Source organism: Lepus europaeus, chromosome 1 (genome assembly GCF_033115175.1).
Source record: "Lepus europaeus isolate LE1 chromosome 1, mLepTim1.pri, whole genome shotgun sequence".
Lineage (NCBI taxonomy): Eukaryota > Metazoa > Chordata > Mammalia > Lagomorpha > Leporidae > Lepus > Lepus europaeus.
Genome location: NC_084827.1, coordinates 62,061,777 through 62,087,210, shown reverse-complemented (window position 1 = coordinate 62,087,210; position 25,434 = coordinate 62,061,777). Strand labels below are relative to the sequence as shown.

The window sequence follows — 25,434 nt, the reverse complement described above, 5'->3', positions numbered from 1 at the left end:
TTAAAAGGTGATATTATGAACTTTATACCAATAAACTTGACAACATAGACAAATTCTTACTAAAATACAAACTACGAAGCCAACTTAAAAGTAGATAACCTTGGGGCCAGTGCTGTGGCGTAGCAGGTAAAGCCGCTGCCTGTAGTGCTGGCATCCATATTGGCACTGGTTCGAGTTTTGGCTGCTCCACTTCCAATCCAGCTCCCTGCTGATGTGCCTGGGAAAGCAACAGAAGATGGCCCGAACCACTGAGCCCCGGCACCCACGTGGGAGACCCAGAGGAAGCTGCAGTCTCCTGGCTTCAGATCAGCCCAGCTCCAGCCATGTGGCCAGCTGGGGAGTGAACTAGCAGATGAGACTCCTCTCTCTCTCTCGCTCTCGCTCTCTCTGCCTCTGCTTCTCTGTGGCTCTGCCTTTCAAATAAATTAAAATAAATCTTTTTTAAAAAAGTAGATAACCTGAATACCCTGTATCTTTTGAAAATTGATTTTGTAGCTGAAAACCTTCCAACAAAGAAAACTCTGAACACAGAGATCTTTACTAATGAATTCTACTAAATGTTTAAGGGTGAAGTCCTGTCAGTTTCACACAATTAGATGATTGGAGCTTCTAGTCAGTGCAGTGAGATGATGGTGTACCCGAGCGAGTGCGAACAGAGGCCCGCCACACGCTGATACAATTTACAGCCCTTTATTGCCAGGGTAGAGAGTGGGCTCATGCCCTAAAGAACTCTCAACCCTAAAGCTTAAAATGACAGGGTTTAGGAAGGAAAAAACCTCAGGGAGGGAAGGGAGAATGCATAATTACTAGGATTGGGAGGAATACATGGTTACTGGGATCAAGCTGACCTAAAACCTATGCAAAACTAATATCAATTATAATCTTAACAATACCAGTTACAATCTTAACAATTTCAATTATAATCTACTTGAATCCAGGTATTGGCCTAAATCATATGGAGGACATAGACAAATTACAATCTTATCATTAACCCAGGTGCAGCCTGTTATTTTTTAAAGATGTATTTATTTATTTATTTGAAAGAGTTACACATACAGAGGGAGAGGGAGAGGGAGAGGGAGAGGGAGAGGGAGAGGGAGAGGGAGTCTTCCCTCCCCAATTGGCCACAACAGCCAGAGCTTTGCTGACACAAAACCAGGAGCCGGGAGTTTCTTCTCTCTGCCTCTCCCTCTCACTGTCTGTAACTCTACATCTCAAATAAATAAATAAAAATCTTTTTAAAAAATCATGAAAAATATTAAAAAGGGTACAATATCTATATCTGAATTCAACTATATGCTTATATACTAAAACCAACCACTTGGAAATTGAAATTTTTTTAAAAGATGTATTTATTTACTTGAAAGTCAGGTTACACACAGAGAGAAGGAGAGGCGGAGAGAGAGAGAGGTCTTCCATCTGCTGGTTCACTCCCCAGTTGGCCACAATGGCCAGAGCTGAGCTGATCGGAAGCCAGGAGCCAGGAGCTTCTTCTGGGTCTCCCACGCAGGTGCAGGGGCCCAAGGACTTGGGCCATCTTCTACTCAGGCCATAGCAAAGAGCTGAATCAGAAGTGGAACAGCCAGGACATGAATTGGCTCCCATATGGGATGCTGGAGCTTCAGGCCAGGGCGTTAATCTGCTGCACCACAGTGCCGGCCCTAAATATATATTTTTAAAAAGAGAATGAATCATATAAAATGTTCAAAACCAGAGAAGGCAGAAAAAGGGTGAAAAGGAAAAACAAAGGACAAAGACAATGAATAGAAAACAGAAATCTACTTTAAATATAAAGAAATAGATAAAAAGTAAAACGATGGAGATATATAGATGGTGCTAACACTAATAGAGAAATCTGGAGTAGCTGCATTAATTTTTGGCAGGTTAGGCTTCAGAGCAAGAATAATTGTGAAGAAAAAGAGAGGCATTATATAATGATACAGGGTCGTTTCTCAAAGATAGCATAGCAAGGCTATGTACGTGCACCTGGGCCGGTGCCGCGGCTCACTTGGTTAATCCTCCGCCTGCGGCGCCAGCACCCCAGGTTCTAGTCCCGGTTGGGGCGCCGGATTCTGTCCCGGTTGCTCCTTTTCCAGTCCAGCTCTCTGCTGTGGCCCGGGAAGGCAGTGGAGGATGGCCCAAGTGCTTGGGCCCTGCACCTGCATGGGAGACCAGGAGAGGCACCTGGCTCCTGGCTTCGGATCGGTGCAACACGCCGGCCGTGGCGGCAATTGAGGGGTGAACCAACAGAAGGAAGACCTTTCTCTCTGTCTCTCTCTCTCATTGTCTAACTCTGTCAAAAAAAAAAAAAAAAAAAAAGAGTACGTGCACCTGACAATTCAGTGTCAAAACACAAGGCCAGACAGATAGAACCGCAAGGAGAAATAGACAAATTCACATGATACATAAAGACTTCGATACATTGAAGAACCTCTATCAATAATTCCCAAATCCACCTGCAGAAAAACAGCGCTGTCAGTCACCTGCATCTAATTGACGTCTGTAATATTTCATTCAGTGACACATGTCTGTTCTTAGGCTCCCATGAAGCTTTCACCAAGGGCAACCACATTCTGGGCCAGAAAGCACACCTCAACAACTTTAAAAGCATAGACATCAGAGTATGCGCTTAGACCACAGTGAAATTAAACTGGAAATAAATAACCAATCGCTGGGGGAAAAAAAAGCAACAAAATATTTGGAGATTAAACAACACACTTAGAAATAGCACACGGTACAGAAAAAGGTCTCAAGAAATTTTGACTATTTTCAGCTAAGTGAAAATGACCACACAGCTGATCAAAATTTCTGGGATTTAGCTGAAGCAGTATTGGCAGGAAATTTAAAGGACTAGATACACATAGAAAGATCTAAAATCAATCATCTAAGCTTTCACTTCAGGAAACAGAGAGCAAATCCAGATTAAGCAAGGGGAAAAAAGAAATCATAAAAATTGGAGGCAAAGTCGTGGAAACTGAAAACAGAAAATCAGTAGAGAAAATGAAAAAAAGGCTAAAATTAATTCTTAAGAAGATTAACAGAATTGACAAACCTCTACTCAGGTTAACTAAAGGGGGGTAAAAGGTGCAAGCAACTAATTCCATCAATGAAACAGGGTCCTTTACTGCTGACTCCAAAGACTTTACAATAACAAAGGGGGCAGGCACGCCATGCATCCTGGGGGTAGCAGCTGCAAGCAGTAGATTAAGCAGCTGCATAAGTTCAAGTCCCAGCTGTTCCACTTCTGATCCAGCTCCTTGCTATTGCACCTAGGAAAGCAACAGAAGATGGCCCAAATGCTCGGGCCACTGCCACCAACATGGAAGACAACGGGTTGGGGTTCCTGGTTCCTGGCTTTGGCCTGGCTCAACCCCAACCACTGTGGCCATTTAGAGAGTAAACCAGCAAATAGGAGTACTCTCTCTCTCTCTCTGCCTTTTGAATAAATAAAATCTGGATTTGGCACAGTAGTTATGCCAACTATGCCACTGGAGAGGCCCACATCCCATATAGGAATGCCCGACTCTGCTTCTGATTATAGCTTCCTGCTAACATGCACCCTGGGAGGCAGCAGTGATGATTCATGTAGCTGGGTCCCTGCCAGCCACATGGGAGACACCCAAGGTGAGTTCCTGACTCCTGGCTTCAGCCTGGCACAGGCCCAGCTATTGTATTTTCAGATCTTTTTGTTTCTCTGTTTCTATTTTCACTTTTAAAATTAATTAACTAGCTACTGACTTTAAAAATAAGTAGAGACTGCCAAAGGGAAGAATGAATCTCCTGTATCCTTGGAATAGAAAAGACAGCCATGGGCCAGTGCTGTGGCGTAGCAGGTAAAGCAACCACTTGCAGTGCTGGTATCCTATATGGACACCAGTTCAAGTCCTGGCTGCTCCACTTCTTCTTCTTCTTCTTTAATCTATTTGACAGGTAGAGATATAGACTGAGAGAGAGAAACAGAGAGAAAGGTTTTCCTTCAGATGGTTCACTCCCCAAATGGCCGCCACGGTCGGCACTGCACTGATCCAAAACCAGGAGCCAGGTGCTTCTTCCTGGTCTCCCATGCAGGTGCAGGGGCCCAAGCACTCGGGCCATCCTCCACTGCCCTCCCAGGCCACAGCAGAGAGCTGGACTGGAAGAGGAGCAACTGGGACTAGAAGCCGGCACCCATATGGGATGCTGGCGCTGCAGGCGGAGGATTAACCAAGTGAGTCACGGTGCTGGCCCTGCTCCACTTCTGATCCAGCTCTCTGCTATGGCCTGGGAAAGCAGTAGAAGATGGCCCAAGTCCTTGGGCTCCTGCACCTGCGTGTGAGACCTAGAGGAAGCTCCTGGCTCCTGGTTTTGGGTCAGTGCAGCTCCGGCTGTTGTGGCCAATTGGGGAGCGAACCAGTGGAGGAAAGACCTCTCTCTCTTTTTCTGTCTCTCTCTCTCTCTGCCTCTCCTTCTCTCTCTGTATACCTCTTTCAAATAAATAAATAAATCATTAAAAAAAAAAATCCGGCACCGTGGCTCAACAGGCTAATCCTCCGCCTAGCGGCGCCGGCACACTGGGTTCTAATCCCGGTAGGGGTGCCGGATTCTGTCACAGTCGCCCCTCTTCCAGGCCAGCTCTCTGCTATGGCCAGGGAGTGCAGTGGAGGATGGCCCAAGTGCTTGGACCCTGCACCCCATGGGAGACCAGGAGAAGCACCTGGCTCCTGGCTTCGGATCAGCGTGGTGCGCTGGCCGCAGCGCGCCAGCCACGGCAGCCATTGGAGAATGAACCAACGGCAAAAGGAAGACCTTTTCTCTGTCTCTCTCTCTCTCACTGTCCACTCTGCCTGTCAAAAATAAAAAAAAAAAGAAAGAAAATACAGCCAGACCAGTACTCAGTCTACAGCCTGAGAGTGTCTTCCCAGCAAGCATTTGAAACCAGACAGGATTGATTGTAACAAAAGCTGCAGTCCATCATCCTGGCTTAGTTATTGATTGAACAAGAAAGGGAAGACATTTTCTCATAGGAAAATCATATCATCTTTAGTTGCCATGGTTCCTGTATAAGCAATTTTCTGCATACTGTAAAAATTACAAGACAGGCAAATGAACAGGAAAATGAAAGCAGCAGTCAAGGGAATAAAAAGCCAATAGACACAGACCTATAGATGATCCAGATGTTGGAACAAGATGACAATGAAATAGGTTTTATTACTCAAGGTGGGTTTCCTACTTAGCACCAGGCAGAGGATTTTCGTGGGGTGCCTTCCTTAGGGAGAGGCTAGGACCACCCATAAAGTCATCCAGATATGGGCAGGACTTTGTAGTGTGAAATACAAAGGTGTGCTCCTGGAAGCTGGCATGTTCCTTTCTGCAGTGACTAGTTTTCCTTAGGGCTCTCTCTCATACACACACACACACACACACACAAGCAAGCTGATTTCTATCTTCCCACCAAGAAGGCTACAGTGATCACAGGGCAGACCCCAGGGATGCCTGCCTGGCCTGTGAGGAGGCTGAGTCTGCCTGCCCCAGCCCCCACCAGCTCGCCCTGGTTCTCCAGGCCTCACGGAACCGGCCGCTTCCCCTCTGTCCTTCTCACTAAGCTGTGTGGGCGGTTCCTCAGGAGGCAGACGCTCTCTGCACAGGGCTGCTGTGAGCTGGAGAACTGGAACCTTCCGCTGACGTCAGCCGACTTGACCTGTGTCTGTCCATCCCTTCTCTGGAGAGATGCAGTCACCGTGACCATCAGTCTTGGGCTCAGCTTGAAGGGGTCAGGACAGAAGAAGGTGGAGGATGCCTAGGGTCCAATTCCAGGGCCTGCAGGTGGTAGAGTTCCTTGGGTCTGGGACTGAACTTCTGTATCGTAAAGGCAGGACCCAGCCTCTCATCTGTCTCCCTTAGCCTAATGGGTGTGTGCTTGGCTTTTACCAAAAGGAGCTCGCTGGGTTGAGGGAGCAGCACAGCTGGCCCTACAAGGTTCTAATCATCAGACTCAAGCAGGCTGTGCTTTTCCCATAGATAAGAAACAACACCCCAGTGTTGTCCTGGGGTGATCTATGTAAGGGAATTCCAGAAGGCAGCTACCTCCTGCACGGAACCCCTAGACCAACTGGAGCCCACCTGGCCATCATAAATTCCCTAAAGAGCATGACATCACCGACCAATCAGAGCAAAGTCACGAGTGCCACTGACCAACCAGCAATTTGGACACAAGCTGATCACGCACCTCTCAGCCCCAACTTAAATCCATAAGAACCTTCACCCCTAACTCCTCGGGGATCCCGGGCTGCCCGGCTCCCAGCTCTGCACTTTGCAATAAATACCTGCTTTCTTCCCGCATCTCGATGTCAGTGATTGGCTTTCTGCACGTTAGGCGAGTGGATCCAGTTTGGAGGTTCTGCAGTGATGCCTCCAGCCAGTTTGGAGTGTTGTTTGGCACCAATACTATCCTGTGACTTGTCAATGAAAACACCCCCTTTCCCTGGGATTCATCTGTTATTTTTTTAATGGAAGTGTTGTAAAACTCCCAGGTGGCTTCCTGCCTGTAGAGGCCCCCCACTTTGACTTCATAAAAGAGTTCAGCAGCTGGGGGGCACTCTCTCTTCTGCTCCAGACAGCAACTGGAGGAGATGCTGGATTGCCTGTCCTCTCTCTCTCTCTCTCTCTCTCCCCTCCTTTCTTATGAAGGGTATTTCTCTGTGTGGGATAACTCATGTGCACCTGTATAAATCTCTCTCTCTGTGTGTGTACGTGCACCCAGAAAAAAATTAGTAACCCACTCCTCTACTTCACCCGCAAAAGACCTGGCACCTGTCCCTGGGGCAGGGTCTCCTCCTCGACTGTGACTGCAGCCTTGGGCTGTAAAGAGGCCTTTTCATAGATGAGTGGAGTGGCCCAGTGTGGGTGTTACCCCTGCTGACCCTCCCAAGGCTCCGCCCCCACTGGCACCCCCACTGCACTCGGGCATTTGTTCAGGAATGGATCTGTTTTCTTGGGGGTTCCAAATGTATTAGTGTGTAATAAAATAAAACCCCCATTTTCACTTCCTCTTTGTCATCTGCATTTCTCTTCTGTCACCAGAGGTCTGCCTCTGAATCTTTTCAAAGCATTGGTTTGGATTTTATTTCTCATCTCCAGTTCTTTTTTTATTTTTTATTTTTATTTATTTATTTATTTGAATGGCAGAGTTACAGAGAGAGGGAGAGATACAGAGAGAGATTTTCCATTTGCTGGTTCACTTTCCAAATGTCCACAATGGCCAGGGTTGGGCCAGACCAAAGCCAGGAGCCAAAGAGCTCCATCCAAGTCACCCACATAGGTGCAGGGACTCAAGCACTTGGACCATCTTCTGCTGCTTTCCCAGGTGCTACCAGCGGGGAGCTGGATTGAAAGAGGAGCGCTGGGTCTCGAACTGGCACCCATATAGGATGCAGGCATCATAGGCGGCGGTTTAATCCACTGAGCCACAGCACCTGCTCCTCATCTCCAGTTTCTCACTTCCTCCTCTGTTACACTGACTTCTGCCCCCATGCCTTTCTATTCCTTCCTTCGTGTCCCTTTAGGTCTATATTACTCTTTCCCATATTTGCTGTGTGCCTTGCTAGGGCCGCCATCAAGAGGACCACACACTGGGCTGTGTAAACAGCAGAAATCTGGGGTGGGTGCTGGGATGCGGTAGGTTGAACCCCACCTTGAGACTCCTGCATCCTGTATGCAAGTGTGGGTTTGAGTCCCGGCTCTGGCACCTCTGCTTCTGACCCAGCTTCATGCTATTGTGCACCCAGAGAGGCAGTGGATGGTGCCCCAAGTGCTTGGGCCCCTGTCACTCATGTGGGAGACCTGGATGGAGAGCCTGGCTCCTGGCTTCAGCCTGGTCCAGCCCCAGCTGTTGAGGGCATTTAGGCAGTGAACTCGCAGATGGAAGATTCTCTCTCTCTCTCTCTCTCTTCTCTCTTTCTGTCTCTCCTCTTCTCTCTCTATTGCTCCACCATTCAAGTAGATAAAAATAGTAATTAAAAAAATTAAAGAGGCCAGTGCCATGGCTCACTAGGCTAATCCTCTGCCTGCGGCGCTGGCACCCTGGGTTCTAGTCCTGGTTGGAGGGCTGGATTCTGTCCCGGTTGCTCCTCTTCCAGTCTAGCTCTCTGTTGTGGCCTGGGAGGGCAGTGGAGGATGGCCCAAGTCCTTGGGCCCTGCACCCACATGGGAGACCAGGAGGAAGCACTTGGCTCCTGGTTTTGGATCAGTGCAGCACGCTGGCCGTAGCGGCCATTTGGGGGGTGAACCAATGGAAGGAAGACCTTTCTCTCTGCCTCTCTCTCACTATCTAACTCTGCCTGTCAAAAAAAAAAATAAATAAATAAATAAAGAAAGAAAGAAAAAGCACAACAGAACTGTATTGTGTTACAGTTCTAGAGGCCAAAAACCCAAAATCAAGGTCAGGGGAACCTGGTCCTAGCTCTAGATCCAGATTTCCCCTCCTTAGAAAAACATCTGTGTTATTAGGGGGCAGCCCTATTTCAGAGCGGCTTCATCTTATGACCTCTGCAACAACCCTATTTTCAAATAAGGTCACACTCTGAGTTTCTGGGGGTTGGGGCTTCAACATGGGCGTGTGGGGGGAGTGGGAACAAGTCAACCCTGAGCAGTGATGGCTCCTTTTCTATGTCAGCTCAGCTGGACCCTGGAGCCCAGACATGTGGTCAGACAGCATTCTGAATGCTTCCTGCTCAGGTGTTTTTTGGGTGAGATCTAAACATTGAAATCTGTCGACTTTGAGTATAGCAGGTTGGTTTTCATAGTGCCGGTGCGCCTCACCTAAGCAGTTGAAGGAGGCAATGGCCCAAAGACAGACCTCCTTGGGCAAGAAGGAGTCTGCCGAGTGAGCGCCACTGCCTCAGGCTGCACCTCTTCCCTGGGTCCCAGCCTGCAGGGCTGCCCTGCACGCTTGGGGCCTGCCAGCCTCCAGAATCCTGGACTCACTAAAATCAGTCAACAGGCCGCTGCCTCTCTCTCTTTCTCCAATCTTGTTGTTCTACTGGTTCCATTTCACTGGAGAACCTTGACTAATACTTGTTTTTCCTTTAAAAAAAAAAATTCTTGGAGCTGGCACTGCGGTTTAGTAAGCTGAGTAACCTGCAGCAGTGGCATCCCATATGGGCGCTGGTTCGAGTCCTGGCTGCTGCACTTTTGATCCAGCTCCCTGCTGATGGCCTGGGAAAGTGATAGGAGATGGCCCAAGTGCTTGGGCTCCTGCACCTTCTTGGGAGAACCTGGAAGAAGCTCCTGGCTCTTGGCTCCTGGCTTCAGATCAGCCCAGCTCCGGCTGTTGTGATCATTAGGGGAGTGAGCCAATGGATGGAAGACTTTTTTTTCTGTCTCCTCCTCTCTTTGTGTGTGTAACTCTGACTCTCAAATAAATAAAATCTTTTAAAAACATTTCTCGATAAGTACCTTTAAAGCTACAATTTCCCCCTAGGGATTGTTTGGCTCTGAACCACAAATCAGCATTCAGTTCTTCTTATGTCTTATTTCCCCTTGTGGCACTTAATGAATGTGTTCATTTAAGAATCATGGGATTTTCAGGTATTGGTTGCTTTCAGGTGTTAGCTAGCTGACATGCATGCCATGGTGACCTCTCTGGGTTTATTGAGGTGTCTTTCATGACCCAGCAGTTTTGTAAATGTTACTAGTGTGTTCAAGAAGAATCCCTCACGCTTATTAACTTGTTCCGATCTTCTGTATATTCACTTATTTTTTATCTTTGATTGATTTATTTTAAAATATGAATGGGTGGGTGTCTTTTTCATGGTTATTTATTCATTCATATTTGAAAGGCAGAGTGAAAGGAGGAGAGAGAGAGAGAAAGAGAAAGAGAGAGAGGGAGAGAGAGAACCTGCTAGTTCACTTCCCAAGTGCCTGCGACAGGCCAGGGCAAAGCCACAAGCTAGGCTCTCCATCCATCCGGGTCTCCCACAAGGGCGGCAGGGGCCGAGCACTTGGGCCATCATCCTGTCTCCCGGGTGCATTAGCAGTCAGCTGGACCAGAAGCAGAGTAGCAGGGCCTCAAACTGGCACAACAATATGGAATGCAGGTGACCTAAGCAGCGACTTAACCTGCTGTCCCACAACTCCCACTCCAGTTTATTCATTTCAAAGACAGTTTTAAAAAATCTCCAAGGGAGTGGCACTGTGGCACAGTGGGTTGAAGTCCTGGCCTGCAGCATCGGCATCCCATATGGGCGCCGGTTCAAGTCCCAGCTACTCCACTTCCAATCCAGCTCTCGGCTGTAGCCTGGGAAAGCAGTAGAAGATGACCCAAGTGCTTGGGGCCCTGCACTCACATGGGAGACCTGGAAGAAGTTCCTGGCTCGTGGCTTTGGAATGGCCCAGCTCTGGCTGTTGCAGCCATTTGGAATGTGAACTAGCAGATGGAAGGCCTCTTTTTCTGCCTCTCCTCTCTGTAACTCTGTCTTTCAAATAAATAAAATAAATCTTTTTAAAAAAATACTTCCATATACCCCTGTTATTCCTCTCTGCTCTCCTCCCAAACATGACTTTACACATTTTGAGGTTGTGGTATGGGGGCACAGAATTTTATGATGTTTATTTCTTTTATAAACAGTTGATTCTTTTTCCAGTATACACTGTCTACACTTGTTTTTGATATTTTCCCTTAATTTCCACTTTACTAGTTACAAAGTTTAATATCTTAACTTTCTCTTCATTCAAATATGCATGAAATTTCTAATATTTTTTATTTTTAATCTTTCAGGGTCTTTTTCTTTTTAAGTGGTCTCCAAATAGTATTTTTCTTTTCTTAGATTTTTCTCATTTAATAGGTAAGCTTAACCTAATTCTATTTATTATTTTTTAAAAATTTATTTATTTATTTATTTGAAAGTCAGAGTTATACAGAGAAAGGAGGTGGGGTGGAGAGAGAGAGAGAGAGAGGTCCTCCATCCACTGGCTCACTCCTCAGATGGCTGCAATGACCAGAGCTGTGCCGATCTGAAGCCAGGAGACAGAAGCTTCTTCTGGGTCTCCCACATGGGTGCAGGGGCCCAAGGACTTGGGCCATCTTCCACTGCTTTCCCAGACCATAGCAGAGAGCTGGATCATAAGTGGAGCAGTCGGGACTTGAACCAGTGCCCATATAGGATGCTGACACTGCAGACGGGGGCTTTACCTGCTATGCCACAGCTCTGGCCCCTCTATTTGTAATTATTTCAAGTTTATTCCATAGTTTCCATGAGTTGTACCTTCTTTCCAGTTTTTCCAGTTTTACATTTGCATTTAAGTTCATTCCAATTTGAGTCAATTTTTGAATAAAGTATGGAACATGGGTCAAGGTCTCTTCTCTTGCCTGTGGCTGCCCATTGTACCAGCTATTGAAAAGACTATACTTGGGGCCACTGGTTCACTCCCCAAATGGCCACAATGTCCAGGCCTGAGCCAATCTGAAGCCAGCAGCCAAGAGCTTCTTCTGGGTCTCCCATGGGGGTGCAGGGGCCCAAGCACTTGGGCCACCTTCTATTGCTTACTCAGGCCAGTAGCAGGGAGCTGGATCAGAAGTGGAGCAGCCAGGACTCAAATTGGTGCCCATATGAGATGCCGGTGCCACAGGCAGAGGCTTAATCTACTATGCCACAGCACTGGCCCCAATTTTTATTTATTTATTTAAATTTTATTTGGAAAGCAGAGACAGAGACAAAGAGATCTTCCATCTGCTGTTTCATTCCCCCAAATACACCCATAGCCAGGGCTCAGCCAAGCCAAAAACATGAGCCAGGAACTCCATTTGGGTCTCCCATGTGGGTGGCAAGAACCCAAGTACTTGAGCCATCATCTACTGCCTCCCGTGGTATACATTATCAGGAAGCTGGGTTGGAAGCAAAAGAGCCAGGACTTGAACCAGGCACTCTGATATGTGATGCAGGCGTCCCAAGCAGCAACGTAACTGCTGCACCAGACACCTGCCCATACACAAACTTTCTGAAGCACCCCCTATACAGAAATGCAACTGATTTCTATTTGCTTGCCTCTTCTTTTTATTCTCCTCCTTTGCTTTCTATTAGACAAATCAAATTTTCTTGTTGGTTTAAAAGTTGTTTTCAGGGGCCAGCATTGTGGTATAGCAGGTAAAGCCACCGCCTGCAATGCTGACGCCCCATATGGGCACCAGTTTGTGTCCTAGCTTCTCCACTTCTGCTCGCTGCTAATAGACTGGGAAAAGCAGCAGAAGATGGCCAAAGTGCCTGGGTCCCTACCACCCATGTGGGAGACCCGGAGGAAGCTCCTGGTTCCTGGCTTTGGCTTGGCCCAGGCTCAGCTGTTGCAGCAATCTGGGGAGTGAACCTGTGGATGGAGGATCTCACCCCTCCCACACCACTCTTTATTTATTTATTTATTTATTTATTTATTTATTTATTTATGACAGGCAGAGTGGACAGTGAGAGAGAGAGAGAGAGAGACAGAGAGAAAGGTTTCCTTTGCCGTTGGTTCACCCTCCAATGGTCGCCGCGGCCAGCGCGCTGCGGCCGGCGCACCGCACTGATCCGATGGCAGGAGCCAGGTGCTTATCCTGGCCTCCCATAGGGTGCAGGGCCCAAGCACTTGGGCCATCCTCCACTGCACTCCCTGGCCACAGCAGAGAGCTGGCCTGGAAGAGGGGCAACCGGGACAGAATCCGGTGCCCCAACTGGGACTAGAATCCCGTGTGCCTGCGCCACTAGGCGGAGGATTAGCCTATTGAGCCGCGGCGCCGGCCCCACACCACTCTTTTAAAAGATTTATTTGAAAGTCAGAGTTAGGGGGAGAGAGAGAGAGAGAGAGAGAGAGAGAGAGAGAGACCTTCCATCTTTCCATCTGCTGGTTCAACTCCCCCAGATGGCCACAATGGCCAGGACTGGGCCAAGCCAGGAGTCTTCAGGGTCTCCCATGTGGGTGCAGGAGCCCAAGCACCTGGGGCACTTTTGCTGTTTTTCCTGGCACATTAACATGGAGTTGGATTGAAAGTGGAGTATCTGGGATACAAACCAGCACCCATATGGAATGCTGGCATTGCAGGTGTTGGCTTTAACCGCTACACCACAGCGCTGGCCCCTCATCTCATCCCTTCATTGTACTGATGCCCAGTGCTTTTGTCAGGGCTCTCCAGAGAGACAGAACCCACGTGACTAATGGAGACAGAGGGAGACAGAGGGTGTTGAGGAGAGGAAGAGGGACTTACTATGGGTGTTGGCTGACGTGACGTTGCGGCAGAGAAGTCTCACCAGGAGGTCACCTGGAAGTCATTGGCATGGCTCAATCCAAGTCCCAAGGCCTCAGAAGAGTCGCCGAGGATATAATTATCAGTCCAAGGCCAGAGGTCAGAGGACCTGGACTTCTGGTGTCCAGGGGCAGGAGGCAGAGAGAAGATTCGCATTCCCCCTGCCTTTTTGTTCCATCTGGGCTCCCTAATAGTGGATGGTGTTCTTCCCACTGAAGTGTGGATTTGCCACTCAGCCCATGCACTCCCATGCCACGCTCAGACACCCAGAAACACAGCTTTGCCAGCTGGGCACCCCTCCCTCCAGTCAGCCTTGACAATCCACATTAACCATCACACTGTGAGAGAAGTGACCTGCCCCATGCCACACAGATCGCTAGAGTCAGTTCAGGAGTAATTTCCACATCTTCCTCTGACCACCAGTCCTTTTTGGATTTCAAATCAGGGCATTCAAACTTACTCCTCTGTGTCAATCAATGACACCAATAAGGTGAGCCGAGGACCAAGCCTCTTGCTGCTTACTGCAATTCATGGTTCTTCAGCAGCCTGTGTGCTCACTCTGGGATGGACCAACACCTCTTGGTTCTCCAGCTACTTCTGGGGGTGTGGGAGCAGGGGCTCACGACAGCCCCCACACCCCAGCAGGTGTCAAGGCAGTTGCCCTGCAGGAACAGGGGAGAAGGTGAGGGGGTGAGGCATGTGGGTTTTGGAGTCAGACCCAGGGCTGAGTCCTGATAGCATAATCCTTGCTCTCTCCTGTAGCTCCAGCTAAACACTTCTACCTCCCCAGCTGGCTTCACTGGGTCCCTGGCTAGCACAGGCTCCTTCCAAGGCTCTAAAAAAGCTTGCCACAGTTTTACAGCCACATAGTTTAATTCTCATTCTTAAAAAAAGAACTCTGCCATCCCCACCCTCCATCCACACACACATTTTATCAGCTTCAGACCTCAGAAAACTCAGGTCTGCTCCTTTCCTCCCCACACTTCAGGAGTTAAATAGGATACAGCATGTGGCATACAAGGCATACAATAGGTGCTCCATAAATGTTACTATTCTCCAGAGCAACCCAGAGAAGGGACGGGAGGCCAGACAGGACAGCAGGCTGGTGCATTTGTTGCATGCCCTTTTAATGTCCCATATGTTGCTACCAAGAGCAGCCGCTGGGGGGCAGGGAGCTAAGGGGCCGGGCTCTCGGGCGCCGCCTCCTTTTCCTCGATGTGGCTGTGGATCCAGTCGAGGTAACGGCTGACTTTGGTGTAAACGCCGTAGTTGTTGAGGTCCCCGCAGCCCTCGCCCCAGCTCACCAGCCCCACCAAGAACCAGGTGCCTCGGAAGGAGGCGACCATGGGCCCCCCGCTGTCGCCGTCGCAGGCGTCGCGCCGGTCCCCGAGGATACCCGCGCACAGCATGTTCTCGGAGATGGTGTTGCTCATGACCTGCACGCACTCGTTGTGCGGGGCCACTGGGACGGTGATGAAGTTGAGGATGAAGGTGCGGTTCCTCTTGGCCTCTTTCTCTCGGCTGCTGTGGTAGCCCCAGCCCGTCACCACGGTCTCCTGGCCGGCCTGCATGAGCTCTCGCTCGGCGAGGCCGTTGTCCGGGAGGCAGATGGGTACGATGGTCTGCGAGAGGGTGGCGGGCTGGGCCAGGCGCAGCAGCGCGATGTCGTTGTCTGTGGTACTCCGACTGTAGTTGGGGTGGATGAGGACCTCCTGGATGTTCAGGTCCAGCTCCCACCTCTCCTTGCGCCGCAGGTCATACTCACCTGCAGGCAGAGGGTGCTGTGGGAGCCAGCTGGGAGCCCCACAACCTGTCTGCACGTCCCAAGCACTGCCCTGGGGCCATCTGCCCTAGATCCCCCATCAAGGGTGACTTTTCTGCCAGAGTAGTGCGGCCTAAAAGGGGCTAATGGCAGGAAGGCAACAGGCAAGAGGAAAACCAGAGGACCATGGACACACGTGGACCAAGAAGCATGGAGCTGCTCTAGTGGAGAGACAAGGGCAGGGGCAGCGGGCGTCAGAGAGAGGGACCAACGGGATCCAGGCTCTGCCCAGGAAGGCAGATCTGGATCCCAGTGAGGGACAAAGTCCTCTGGGGCGGGGCTGACGCGAGCTGGGAGGGGGGCTTGGAGTATCTAAGCTGAGCCCTGGGTGGCGTGGGGGGGGGGGGGCGGCTGCCCCATGGGTGTGCCGAAGGCCATTGAAGGCAGTGTGAGCTTGGCTATTCTCGACACACCTTTCCCTTGTTTTCTGCCCAGGACCCTGTGGGTATTTATGACATCATTTACGAGCCATACAAAATTATCCACTTATAAAAGAGCCTGCTGGGGGCTGGTGCTACGGCATAGCAGGTAAAGCCTCTGCCCGCGGGTGCCGGCATCCCATATGGACACCAGTTTGAGTCCCGGCTGCTCCACTTCCAATCCAGCTCTCTGCTATGGCCTGGGAAAGCAGGAGAAGATGGCCCAAGTGCCTGGGCCCCTGCACCCACATGGGAGACTGGGAGGATGCTCCTGCCTCCTGGTTTCAGATCGGTGCAGCTCCGACCATTGTGGCCATTTGGGGAGTAAACCAGAGGATGGAAGAACTCTCTCTCTCTCTCTCTCTCTCTGCCTTTCAAATAAATAAATAAAATCTTTTTTTAAAAAATGAGCCTGCTGCAGATGTATTTTGAATTTCAAGTCCCACCTGTGGTTGCCTTGGCAGGGCTGGACCCAGTGATTTTGTGAGCCTTATATGGGTCCTGGAAGGGCCTACATTCATGGCCCTGGACCCCCAGATGACTGGGGAGGAAGCTGATGGCTTTGGCAGGTGCCTGGGTGCCTGCAGCACATCCCCATCCCCATCAGTCAGTGTGAGGTTGGCCCTGAGGTCCAGTGCTTAAGGATCGCTGCACCCAAGGGTGCTCAGGACCCCACACAGCTTGCTCCAATTGAGGATGTATTTGAGCCCCTCACTTGCAAACATGTGTGCCCAGATTTGAAGAGGATTTCAGAGCATCCTCCTCCACCTGCAAAACACTGGGTGTCGCAGGGCTGGGCAGGGAGGGCCCAGCTAAGCTTCCTCCTTCAAACACCACTGTGGAGATCAAGCAGCACCTTGCTCCTGCACCCTGGGACCGGGGTCTCCCAAACCTGGATAGCCTGCCTGTCCAGAGGTTCTCCACCCCCTGGCTCCCTCAGCCCCCTGCTGTCTGGTCCTAGCCCGCACCTAGCCTGACGAAGAGCTTCTTGGGTTCCTCCATGCAGTGGGCCGCGGTCAGCACCCAGGATGCGTGGATGAGCACTGCTCCACAGGCCAGCTTCTTTTTGGAGTCCAACAAGATGACCTGGAATGGAGGGGAGGCGGCCACAGCTCCCAGTACAGGGCTGCTGGGCCTCCCCTGGCCCCCGGGGTACACTGTCAAGTGCTTTCCTGGGTTCCCTGGCCACATGAGCATCCTTAGATGGATGACTGTTTTCTAGAATTTTCTACTTCTGCGCATGTTACAGTACTGGTCTGTCTGGGGCTAGGCCTTGAGTGCTCTGGGAAGGTTTTCTGGTCCCCAGGTTGCCTTGGGTGTCCACCTTGGGCCTCCCTCAGCTCCTGTCCTGATACCACCCTGACTCTGATCCCACTGGGTTGCCCTGTGCTTAGGATCCTGACACTGCCGGAATCTGTGAGCTCCCCAAGGCCCATCTGTTCATTTCTGTACATGCCCCCCTCCCCTACCAGTGCCTGGCAGACACAGGAGCCAAATAAGTTTCCATGCTGAGGCTACAGAGGTCTTCAGGGGTCAGCCCCCCCCCCCATTAGCAGGGTCTCTACTTAAAACCCCAGCAGCATGGGGCCAGCAGTGTAGTACAGCAGGTTTAGCTGCCACCTGTGACACCAGCATCCCATTTTGGAATCCTGGTTCAAGTCCCAGCTGCTCCACTTCCATCCAGCTCACTGCTAATGCACCTGGGAAAGCAGGAGAATATGATCCAAGTGCTTGGGCCCCTGCCACCCACGTGGGAGACCCAGATGGAGTTCTAGACTCCTGACTTTGGCCTGATCCAGCCATGGCCATTGTGGCTATGTGGTGAGTGAGCCAGTGTCCCTGTCCCTGTCTCTGTCCCTGCAGCCTGAACAGGAATCCCAGTAGGGGCCCAGAGACTCCCACCCAGCAAAGGAGCGAGGCAGCCGCTGCCTCCCCTCTTACCTGCCAGGGGCTGTCTCCCCGCCTGGTCAGCTTCCCATCAATAAGCCGCGGATCCACTTGGTCCATCTCGTCGACTTGTTCTAGATCGCGCTTGACGTTACCGCGTTTCTTCTCGATTCTCTTCCAGCCCAGCCTCCCGCAAGGGAATCTCACTGAAGGCAGGGGGAGGTGATGAGGAGCCTGCCTGGCTGTATTCCCACGACTGCCCTCCCGCCTCGGTCCTCCTCCTGCTGCAAACCAGTTTGCCACCAAGTAGGGCTCAAGGGGACAAACGAGGCTGAGAACCCCTCCAGTCCGTGAGTCAGTCAGCAAACATCGCCACCTACTGGCGAGAGGCAGACCTAGCGCTGTCATTCCCACTTTACACACACACAGGTTGTTCATCACACCCAGGGCTGTTAGGAGTAATCCCTGAGATGCTTAACGAAGTTCTCCGGCTGTGAGGCTGCTGACAGAGAAGGGGAATTACGGGCAGAAGGAGCTGGGCCCTGCTGGAAAAATCCCAAGATAGCCTCTGCCGAGAGGACAGGACACATCTTGCAGAACTTTGTCAGGCTGAAGGAGATGGACTCAGCGGCAGAGGGAAACTAGCAGAGGGAGTGACCGCCTGATGACAGAGACCACCGAGGAGATGGTAGAAGCAAAATTCCAGCAGCTGGACAGCAGGGGCACGTGGCGATGGACTCGGCAGACGGAGAAAGCCACGCTGGGAGTGCCCAGAAATGGATGCGTTGCACCACAGACGGCAGGAGGCCTGGGTGCCTCGGAGGGACGCAGTGCAGGTGTGACTGCAGGTGGGGGGCGTGTCGGGCACTGGGGAGAGAAACTGCTAAGCCCGCCTTACTGGCCTGACTCCCCTCTGCATCCGTGCCAAAGACCATCCCCCTGCACCACGTGAACCTGGTGGCCTACAGGGAGTTATGCAACTGTCTGCAGAGTGCCAGTCACTAGCTCCCCGAGGGGTCAGAAGCCAGGCAGGAGCCTCACCCCAAGGATCTGGGCGGAAGGAAAGGGGGAAATCAGCGCAAACTCAAGATGGGTGGAGAAGGATGCTGGAGGCGGCCCCAGATCCGGCTCACGCTTGGGAGGCAGCTATGGGCTCCTACTGCAACAGGTGACCCCAGGGGAGCAGAGGAACCTGCAGGAAGGCCAGCCAGCGAGGGACAGCGAAGGCGGGAACTTCTCCACTCCAGGCGTTGGGGCAGGGGGCATATCTGCAGATACTCTAAGGCTGATTCCGTTTCCGGCTCGCCCCCAGGAGTTCCCTGGAGTCCCCCCACGTCCGGGAGCACCCCAGTGGGATCCCTGAGCGGGCTGGGGCGCTCACCTGCCGGCTCGCATTGCAGGTGGTCGTCCGCCAGCTCGTAGCCCGGGGCGCAGCTGCAGCTGCGCCCGGTCTCTTCCTCCAGGCAGTAGTGCGCGCAGCCGCCATTGTCCACCGAGCAGTTGGAGAAGCGAACCTCTGCGCGGACCGGGTGGAGAGAGCGGCGAGAGCCAGCGGTGGCGCAGCGCCCCGGCCCCGCGGCCCGCCGGGGCCCCGCCGCCAGCCTGGCACCCCCAGCTTACCGTACTGGCAGAAGCTGCCCTCCCAGCCGCCGTGGCATTGGCAGCTGAAACCGCCGATGCTGTCGGCGCAGGTGCCATGGCCGCAGCACTGGCTGGAGCACGGGTGCTCAGAGGGCAGAGCCGCGCACTGGTCACCGTCTGCCACGCAGGGCGGAGTGCAGGGGCGGCGATGAGGGTCACGGGTGCCGCCAGCCCCCTCCCGCATCCCTAGCGGCCCAGAGACCCCGAAGGGAGGGGGCTCCGGCAGCCCAGCCCGGGGCCTCGAACGCACTCACCGACGTACGTGTACCAGAAGACCAGCTGTAGAGAGACGGGCGGCGTCAGCGGCCCTGAGTGCCCGGTGTGTCCCAGGCTGGGCAGGGGGCTCCGGACAAACAGGGATCGCCAGCCTCCAGGACCTCGGGTTCCCTGCACACTCTCCCCACGCTGTGGCCCCTTGCTGTCACTCACACAGCCACCCGTACCATAACAGACACAGATTCCCCTGCCTCCTTCCAGCCCCTGCACGTCCTATCCATTCTGGCTTTGGGGACCTCTCTCGCAGCCTGGCTGGCCCTAAACCAGTGGTGTACACCGAGCTGCTGAGACATGGGTTACAGGTTCAGAAAGTCTGGGGAGGCAGAGTCTGTGTTTCTAACCAGACCTCAGGTGCCACTCCGACTGCTGGCTCTGAGCTCAGATTTTCTGCCTGAGCACTCGAATTGAGACACAGTGAGAGTATGTGGTGAGAGACAGTGGGGGGAGGGGTCTTGGTCACACACAGCCTGGTCTGCAGGCAGGTGCATGGGTGGGAGCAGAGATGGTGGCCTTCTGGTCATACAGAGAGCAAGAGTGATAGTGAGAATGAGAGGGAGAGAGAGAGAGAAAGAAAGGCAGTGGTGGCCAATGGTGCCTGCAGGTGCAGATGGACTGAGCTGCCTTGGAGAGACAGAGAGAGAAAGAGAGAGGGAGGGAGAGAGGAGGCAGTGGTGGCCAGTGGCAGCTGCAGGTGGACTGAGCTGCCTACAGTGGGGCTGGCTGAGAATCCCACCCTGGGCTATGCCATGCTCTGTTTTTCCTGGAGCTCACTTTGGAGTTCTGTTTCTGACAGTAATGTGTGCCTCGGCCAGGATCACAGGGCCAGCATCAATTTATTACCCACAGCAAGCTGGGAGGAGCAGATGCTGGGGTCTATCACTTCCCCATGCCCCTAGGAGGGCCTCAGTGGTCAGTCCCCACCTGCTCTCCCGGGCCCCCACCCCCACCGCACCTTGTGCTCTGGGCCTCGCCAGGTGCCCTTACCGTGTCGTCCACACTCTGGAAAATCTCCTTGGCCTCCTCGAAGTCGCAGACCTCCTCCACGCACTCCCGCTCCAGGCTGCTGGGCCGCAGCTCCTCCAGGAAGGAGTTGGCACGCTTGTGGATGCGCAGCACGTGGTGGGCATGCTCGCGGCTCGCAAACACGGAGTCTGGTTTTGGAGGGGCAGGGGGCTCACTGTGGTGGAGGGGCCTGAGGGGGGTCCAAGGCAGAAAAGTAGGGGGCTCCAGCCTGGGGAGGTCTCACCTTGGGTCCCCACTCTGCTCTGCTCCTCCCCAGGAAGTCGGCTGCACCGTGCGACAGGAGCCTTGACTACACAGGGACAGCCCCCCCCCCACACTCTGAACCCCAACATGACCTCTGTGTGACCTTGAGCCAGTGTCTTTACCTCTCTAAACCTCAGTTTAGTCATCTAAAAAATGGTGAGATCATCACACTGCTACCGTGCCTAGCACAGAGACAAAAGCCAGATGTGGCCGTTACCCCTGTGGACATGACAGTTCAGTGGCCTCTGCATCCTCCCAATGCAGCCGATGCAGCTTCATCTCACTAGGCCACTCCATCCGCCTCCCCACTGCCTCCTGAGAGTCCCCCTGCTCCTCCAGGGACACCTGGTCAACAGTCACCCCGTGAATGCTGCCGGATGTCTCCTGGGCACTGAGAGGGGTTTGTCTTAGGTACATGAGGCAGCTAGGAGGGAGTGATGGAGTTAGGGGAGTGAGCAGGTTGGGCAGATGGAAGGGGATCCCAGGGGAAGGTGTGCCTAAGCCAAGTCTGACCCGCAGGTGCAGTGGGGGGGTATTGGGGGTGGTGGGAAAGGGTGCCCCAGGCAGACAAGCAGTTCAAGAAGAGGCACAAAAGCAAGAGAGAGCCCCAGGGGTTCTGCGGGCCTGCCGGAGAGCCGTGGCCTCCTCCTCCTCATGGCTTGGGAACCAGGGATGGGGTTGGGGCAGGGGGGTGAAGAGGCAGGTGGGGGCTGTTTTCAGGATAAAGCGTTGTGTTGGGCAGTGTGTATGCTGGCTTGAGTCCAGGGTCTTCACAGTTGGGGGTTAAGGGGAAGGGGTTGGTGGGGGAAGGTCTAGGGGGCTCTGTGACCCACCCTCAGGGTCCAGGAAGGGGCTTGAGGCCATAAGACAGTGCACCCTCCAAGCCCCTCTGACGACTCCCCCAGGGGGGCCTACCTGGGACTCCACCCCATCCCGTCTGCCCCTCATCTCGCTTGAGGCTCCCAGGAGCAGGTGCAAGGGCAGGTGCCGGTGAGGGCCTGGCGGAGGGCGTGGGGGTCTGGGTGTGGGGTGGAGACAGCCTTACCAGGAGGAGCTGGAGTTCCAGAAGTCCCCCAGGTGGCCACGAACAGCAAGAGGCCTGCAAGCTGCCACATTCTGGAGTTGCTGGCACCTGTCTGAGGAGGACGTCTGAGCTCCCGGCAGCCCCCTCAGCCGCTGCTCTGCCTCCCCCACCTAGGCATGGAGCTGAATTCAAGGGCCCTCCCAGGGGTGCTGACAGTCAGGGAGCTGGGGAGCTGAGGCTCCTCATTCACTGAGAATCCCCCAGAGCCTCAGCCCCCTTTTCTATCTGGGAGGCTGGGGTGGTCCTAGCTGCCTGTGTGCATGGGAAGGAGCCTTGCAAAATTCAGAGGGGACTCGGCTCATGAACGCCTGGTACACAAAGGTGCGAGGCCTTCCTGGCTTCATCTTTAGGGGGCGGTGGGCACTGTGCCTTTGCAGGTCTGTCTGCTTCCTGGGCTAACAATAGCTGGCACAGGTTGCACACTTAGGGTGTCTCTCAAGCTGTTTGTACATGAGTCAGAGGCCAGGTCCCAGAGCTGGACCTCCCATTGCCAAACCCAGCTCCAGCCATCCTGGCGGGCAAGGTGTTTTACCATCCCACGACTCAGTTTTCTCCTTTGAAAAATGGGCAGAATCACTGTGTTTCTGCCCTAGAGGATGCTGGTGGGAATCAAATGAGTTAATCCACTTAAAGCTCTTAAAACAGGCTTTGGGGGCTGGCGTTGCAGCATAGCAGGTAAAGCCACTGCCTGTGATGCCAGCATCCCAAATTGGCACTGGTTCGAGTCCTGGCTGCTCTACTTCCTGATCCAGCTCCCTCCTAGTACTCTTGGGAAAGCAGTGGAAGATGGCCCAAGTGCTTGGGCTCCTGCATCCATGTGGGAGACCCAGAAGAAGAAGCTCCTGGCTCCTGCCTTCTGCTTGGCCAAGGCCTGGCTGTTGTGGCCTTCTAGGGAGTGAACCAGTGGATGGGAAGATCTTTCAGTAACTCTTCCAAATGCATAAATAAATCTTTCAAAAATATAAAATAAAAAATAGGGATTGAATATAGCAAATGCTCAATGAATAGTTTTTTGTCTCAGCCAAGGAGATGGGCATTAAGGTTGTCACCCGTATTTCATGGAGGGCGAAACAGGCTCAGCAGAGGCAAGTTGTTTACTAAAAATCCAAAACCAGGGGGCATAGCAGGTAAAGGCAGCGCCTGTAGTGCTGGCATCCCATATGGACTCCTGTTCAAGTCCTGGCTGCTCCACTTCTGATCCAGTTCTCTGCTATGGCCTGGGAAAGCAGTGGAAGATGGCCCAAGTCCTTGGGCCTCTGCACCTGCATAGGAGACCTGGAGGAAGGTCCTGGCTTCTGGCTTTGGATGGGCTCAGCTCCAGCCATTGTGGCCATTTGGGGAGTGATCTAGCAGATGCAAGACCTCTCTCTTCTCTCTTTGTCTCTGCCTCTCTGTAACTCTGCCTTTCAGATAAGTAAATAAATCTTTAAAAAAAAAATCCACAACCAGGAGACAGCAGAGCTGGGACTCAAGCCCAGGCCTATGTGGCTGCAGGCCTGGAACCTTAACCTCCACTCCAAACCACCACGGTGTGTGCGCCCCTCACCCTCCAAGGCTGCAGATGCAGCCCTGCAGCCTGGAGACCTAGAGCCCTCAACCGGGCTGGCCTGACATTGTTCTGAGGCAGACACCCCAAGTTCAAAGGTACGGGTGGGATGGGGAGAATAGGGGGCCCTGGGAGCCAAGCTCCCCCTGGGGATGGCCCTGGAGACCCCCCAGCCAACATCCAGTCACCTTAAAGTCTGGCAAGAGGAAGAAGGTCCACGGTGAAAGGCCACTGGAGAGTGTGGCAGCCGGGTGGGGGAGGGGCAGCCGGTGCCTTGGCCATTGCCCTTGACCACAAACGTCCCCTCGCCCCAAGGACCCTGGCTCAAGAGTTCCACCTTCCTCACGGCTCTGCCCTCCTCTCCCCTCCCAGACCTGCCTGGAGGGGGACTTACAGGGGTGGGCCCTGGAGAAACCGCAGGTTCGTCCTCCTACCGCCATGACAGCCTGGAACTCGGGTTAATCCATAACCATGGATGTTTGCTTGGCCCTTGGGGCTGGGGCCTCGCTCTGCACAGATAAACAAACAAGTGGCACTCATGCTCCAGGTGCTGGCTCCACTAGCTCAGCTCACCCAGAGCCCGCCTTCCTGCTGGGCAGCACCCTTGGTCCACAGATGTGGCCTCGTGGTAGCCTCTGAGTGGCTGGCTGAGGTCAGGGATTTTGTCCTTGTTCTGCACAGGCAATTTTTTTTAAAAAAATGATTTATTTATTTATTTGAAAGGCAGAGTTAGAGAGAGAGAGAGAGAGAGAGAGAGAGAGAGAGAGATCTTCTATCCACTGGTTCACTCCCCAAATGGCAACAATAGCCAATGTTGGGCCAGGCTGAAGCTGGGAGACTGGAACTCCATCTGGACCTCCCAATTGGGTGGCAGGGGCCCAAGCACTTGGGCCACCCCCTGCTGCTTTCCCAGGTGCATTAGCAGGGAGCTGGATGGGATTTGGAGCAGTGAGGACTTGAACCAGTGCCCCATGGGATGCCACCACCGCAGGTGGTGGCTTTACCTGCTACGCCACAAGGGCAACCCCAGAAGGAAATATTCTCCACAGAGATATTGCAGTTGGTCCACGATCAGCTTAACAGTGAATAGTCCCATATTTCATCAAAGTTAGGAGGCCATTAACCTTAGGGTGCACCTGTTTTATGTGTTACTGTAGAAGAAAAAAAGACACTGACAATTATATAATGACAGCTGTAACTTTTATGTAACAGCTGCACCATAGCTTCAGTGGCTCGAATCCCCACCCAAGGCACACGCAGCCATTACTGGATCTTCTCTCTTCCGGATGAAGACGTGGTCATCCTGTGTTACTCACCCAGGTTCACTGAGCTGGCAGGGAGCCAATCCAGGTGAGAGGTCAGGTCTTCCTGGTCCCACTTGGCCATTTCCGTGCACAAGGGCGAAAAAAAGGAGCAGGACCCCAAAAAGGCTGCTTTCCCAGGCCATAGCAGAGAGCTGGATTGGAAGTGGAGCATCTGGGACTCGAACCGGTGCCCATATGGGATGCTGGCACTGGAGGCAGTGGCTTTACCCGCTATACCACAGCACTGGCCCCGATGCTCCATTTCTGATCCAGCCCCTGTTAATGAGCCTAGGAAAATGGCAGAAGATGCCCCAAGTGCTCGGGGCTCCTGCATCCACATGGGAGAGCTGGAAGAAGTTTCCGGCTCTTGGCTTCGACCTGGCCCAGCCCCAGCCATTTTGGCCATTTGGGGAATGAACCAGTGCATGGAAGACCTCCCTGAAACTCTTCCTTTCCAATAAATCAATCTTAAAAAAAAAAAAAAAAAAGAGAATTCACGTGCTGGACACTTAAACACCAAAACCATATGTTAATGACGTTTGGAAGCGGAACTTTGAGGAGGTGAACAGGTCATGGGGGCTGTGCTCTCCTGGGTGGGTTGACAGTTACGGAGGCAGCAGGAACTTTGCTGCACAACCAAGCTCTCTAGCACTCTTGCTCAGTCTCAGTGTTGACTCCCTGCGGCATGTTAAGATGCATCTAGATGCCGGTTCGAGACCCAGCTGCTCCACTTCCCATCCAGCTCTCTGCTATGGCCTGGGAAAGCAGTAGAAGATGACTCAAGTCTTTGGGCCCCTGCACCTGAGTGGGAGACCTGGAAGAAGCTCCTGGCTCCTGGCTTTGGATTGGCTCAACTCCGGCCATTGCAGCCATTTGGGGAGTGAACCAGCGATGGAAGTCCTCTCTCTCTCTGTCCTCTCTCTCTCTGCTTCTGTAACTC

The 25,434-nt window shown here is 52.7% G+C and overlaps 1 protein-coding gene across 1 annotated transcript; it reads right to left on the bottom strand.

The window, feature by feature from the left end:
* Positions 1-14,355: 14,355 nt before the first annotated feature.
* PROC (protein C, inactivator of coagulation factors Va and VIIIa) lies at positions 14,356-23,692 on the bottom strand. The gene is made up of 9 exons (XM_062180386.1): positions 23,585-23,692; positions 21,606-21,692; positions 20,279-20,445; positions 19,273-19,297; positions 18,998-19,135; positions 18,759-18,893; positions 17,432-17,583; positions 16,459-16,576; positions 14,356-15,014 (listed from the first exon to the last, which is right to left on the bottom strand). The coding sequence occupies exons 1-9, from the start codon at positions 23,628-23,630 to the stop codon at positions 14,425-14,427; spliced, it is 1,458 nt and encodes a 485-aa protein (XP_062036370.1). The 5' UTR covers positions 23,631-23,692; the 3' UTR covers positions 14,356-14,424.
* Positions 23,693-25,434: the final 1,742 nt, after the last annotated feature.

Bases quoted from the DNA above. Each gene is read 5' to 3' on its own strand.
- PROC (XM_062180386.1), bottom strand. From the start codon at position 23,630: ATGGCGGTAGGAGGACGAACCTGCGGTTTCTCCAGGGCCCACCCCT. The intron at 19,298-20,278 runs GTAAGGGCACCT...GTCTCTCTACAG, and splicing joins TCCAGAGTGTGGACGACACG to CTGGTCTTCTGGTACACGTA. The intron at 17,584-18,758 runs GTGAGCGCCCCA...CCCTGCCTTCAG, and splicing joins CCTGCAATGCGAGCCGGCAG to TGAGATTCCCTTGCGGGAGG.